General features: G+C 39.7%; 1 protein-coding gene across 1 annotated transcript; it reads left to right on the forward strand.

Moving 5' to 3' along the window:
- Nucleotides 1-220: 220 nt before the first annotated feature.
- Nucleotides 221-2,829, forward strand: LOC106769101 (serine/threonine-protein kinase RIPK). The gene is made up of 5 exons (XM_014654579.2): nucleotides 221-921; nucleotides 1,160-1,295; nucleotides 1,404-1,540; nucleotides 1,637-1,760; nucleotides 1,878-2,829. The coding sequence occupies exons 1-5, from the start codon at nucleotides 535-537 to the stop codon at nucleotides 2,522-2,524; spliced, it is 1,431 nt and encodes a 476-aa protein (XP_014510065.1). The 5' UTR covers nucleotides 221-534; the 3' UTR covers nucleotides 2,525-2,829.
- The last annotated feature ends 230 nt before the right edge of the window (nucleotides 2,830-3,059 follow it).

A 3,059-nucleotide genomic window follows, 5' to 3' on the forward strand; every position in this document is an offset into this window, starting at 1 on the left:
TAAAGATAATTAGTATATTGAGATTTAGAAGCTTAATTTGGATTGTTGTGAGCAGAAAATGAATGAGGCAATCTGGAAGCCACGAAGGTGCTTAAAGGATTCCAAATTTATCAGCACAAAATGGTGCAAAGTCAAGGAGGGGTAACCGCGTCATTTTCTTTAGCCCACCTTAGACCTGATACTACTCGGTTCCCATTATCGATCAAATAATTAACCTTTTCAAATCTTTGGCCTTTTCATCCTCGCCAAACACCAACCACCTTTTTTTCTCTGTTTAAATCTAAACAAGGTAGAAATTTTCCATTAAAAAAAAAACGGAGGAAAATCAACACGGATAGAAAACCCATCAGCACAAGATTTTAAATCCATGCTCTCCCTTTAAAATCTTCAACCTTTTTCCATTTCTACCACACCATCTCTGTCTTCCTCAACCTCACATCTTCTTCCCAGAAAAACATTAAGTTTTGCGGCATAAGACTTATCGGATTGAAGATACTTCAGACACACCCCAGATAAAGTACAAGGGTATCTGACATGACAATCGGATGGGGTTCGATCTTCTCTAGTTGTTTCAGGAGTGAGTCTGTCTCTCCTTCTCCCAAGCCCACCACCAAAGAGGTGGCTACAAAGGGTGGCTCTTCTTCCAACAGGGTCTCCATCATGGACTTGAGTTTTCCTGGCTCAACGCTTTCGGAGGATCTCTCTGTTTCTTTAGTGGGGTCTAACCTCCATGTTTTTTCACTCGCCGAGCTCAAGATCATCACACAGAGTTTCTCTTCGAGTAACTTTTTAGGAGAAGGAGGTTTTGGACCTGTGCACAAGGGCTTCATTGATGACAAGCTTAGGCCTGGCCTCGAGGCTCAACCGGTGGCCGTCAAGCTCTTGGACTTGGACGGTTCTCAGGGCCACAAGGAGTGGTTGGTAAGTACCCCTTTTCACCTAATGCAAAAGGTGGATAATTTTATTTTACAAGTACTTTTTTTTTTTTTTTTACATTTTATAAAAACCCTCAAACAACATTTAACAACATGGACTAGAATTAATAATGTGATACTGACCTGGTTTGATTTCTTTTATTGACTATGATTTGCTTGATTAATAATAATCATTATGACTGAGTTCTCACTTCTGACCTTTCCCTCCGGTTTTCTGATGACAGACGGAAGTTGTGTTTCTGGGTCAACTAAGGCATCAACATCTGGTGAAGTTGATTGGATATTGCTGTGAAGAAGAACATAGGCTTCTGGTATATGAATATCTACCACGAGGCAGCTTAGAGAATCAACTGTTTAGAAGTAAGATTTCTATGGCAATAATATAGTACTTAACACTTTCTTTTTGTATTATTAAATTCACTTCGCATAGCGATGAAGGACTAAACTTAATTTTTTTTCTGATGACAGGATTTACGGCATCGTTACCATGGTCAACAAGAATGAAAATTGCAGCGGGAGCTGCAAAGGGTCTAGCCTTTCTACATGAAGCAAAAAAACCAGTCATCTATAGAGATTTCAAAGCTTCAAACATTTTGTTGGACTCTGTAAGTAATCAGTAGTTAATCACTTTCTCTGTCTTACTCTGGTGTTCCGTTTGAAGAATTGGGTTATTAACTCACTCTGGCCATTCATTCTTTCAGGACTATAATGCAAAGCTTTCTGACTTTGGCTTGGCAAAAGATGGTCCCGAAGGAGATGACACGCACGTTTCAACCAGAGTCATGGGCACACAAGGGTATGCGGCCCCGGAATACATCATGACAGGTAAAAATAATTACATCAAAATTAAAACACAACGAGACATGGTTCACTTCAACGGCGATTAATGAATCAGTTGGTCACTCAATTCTTACATGTGCAATGTCTTTTTCTTCCATATAGGACACTTGACAGCAATGAGTGATGTATACAGTTTTGGAGTTGTTCTCTTGGAGATTCTAACAGGAAGAAGATCAGTGGACAAAGGTCGCCCCCCAAGAGAACAAAATCTCGTGGAATGGGCCAGACCTGTTCTGAATGATTCCCGGAAACTCGGCCGAATTATGGATCCAAGACTTGAGGGACAGTATTCTGAGGTAGGGGCAAGAAAAGCAGCTGCATTGGCTTACCAATGTCTCAGCCACAGGCCAAGAAGTAGACCCTTGATGAGCACTGTGGTTAGTGTTCTTGAGCCTCTTAAGGACTTCGATGATGTTCCAATTGGACCCTTTGTTTACACTGTTCCAACTGATCACAATGAAATGGCAAAAGAGGTTGAAACACCCAAGGATAGGAAGAGGGAGAATGGTCATCATCAGCATCACAAGAATGGTCATAGACATCATGATCACGATGAGGCTAATAAAGATGCAAATGGTCACCATCACCACCGAAATCGTCGCCACAATAGGCCTCATCCACTTAAATCACCCAAGACACCAATTTCATCGTCAGAGTCACAGAGTAATGAACACCGAAATGCCAGAAGAAGTGGGTCAAGTTCACCTGACACCTCAATTGCATCAGAAGCACAAGGAAGCATGGGCTAGTAGACACACACGGATCATACTGTAAATACCTATTTACTGGTTAATTACTAGAGGTGATTACATAGTATAGTACTAGTACTAGGCTAAGTGCAACGAGCCTTCAAGCGAATAAAAGACAGAAAAGGGTGCAAAGGAAAAGTAGAGAAGAGTGCCATTGTAATGGTCCTTGCACTGGAAAACAGGATTGAGTTTTTTTTTTTTTTCTATTTATTTATTTGTCCAGTTTCCGGAGGAAGTTAATTATTTTGAATTGTGTATAGAATGATGAAATTTTCCCTTATGAATCAAAAGACCAGTTCAATAAATAGACAATTCCAAACCACTAAGTTTAAAAAAGATCTGCAACAAAAGAGAGTACAGCTAAGTAGTTTGACCAAATGACACGTGAAAATATCCAATTGCCAATTCCATATGATAGTAATTTATTTGGTCATAGTGCAAGACAGCCGCCCTCATCATTATTTTTTATTTTTTTAGTTTACGCCACATTAAGATTCATTTTAATTACTTTCGTTCTTAATTTTTATAATCACAG

Source organism: Vigna radiata, chromosome 7 (genome assembly GCF_000741045.1).
Source record: "Vigna radiata var. radiata cultivar VC1973A chromosome 7, Vradiata_ver6, whole genome shotgun sequence".
NCBI classification, from domain to species: domain Eukaryota; kingdom Viridiplantae; phylum Streptophyta; class Magnoliopsida; order Fabales; family Fabaceae; genus Vigna; species Vigna radiata.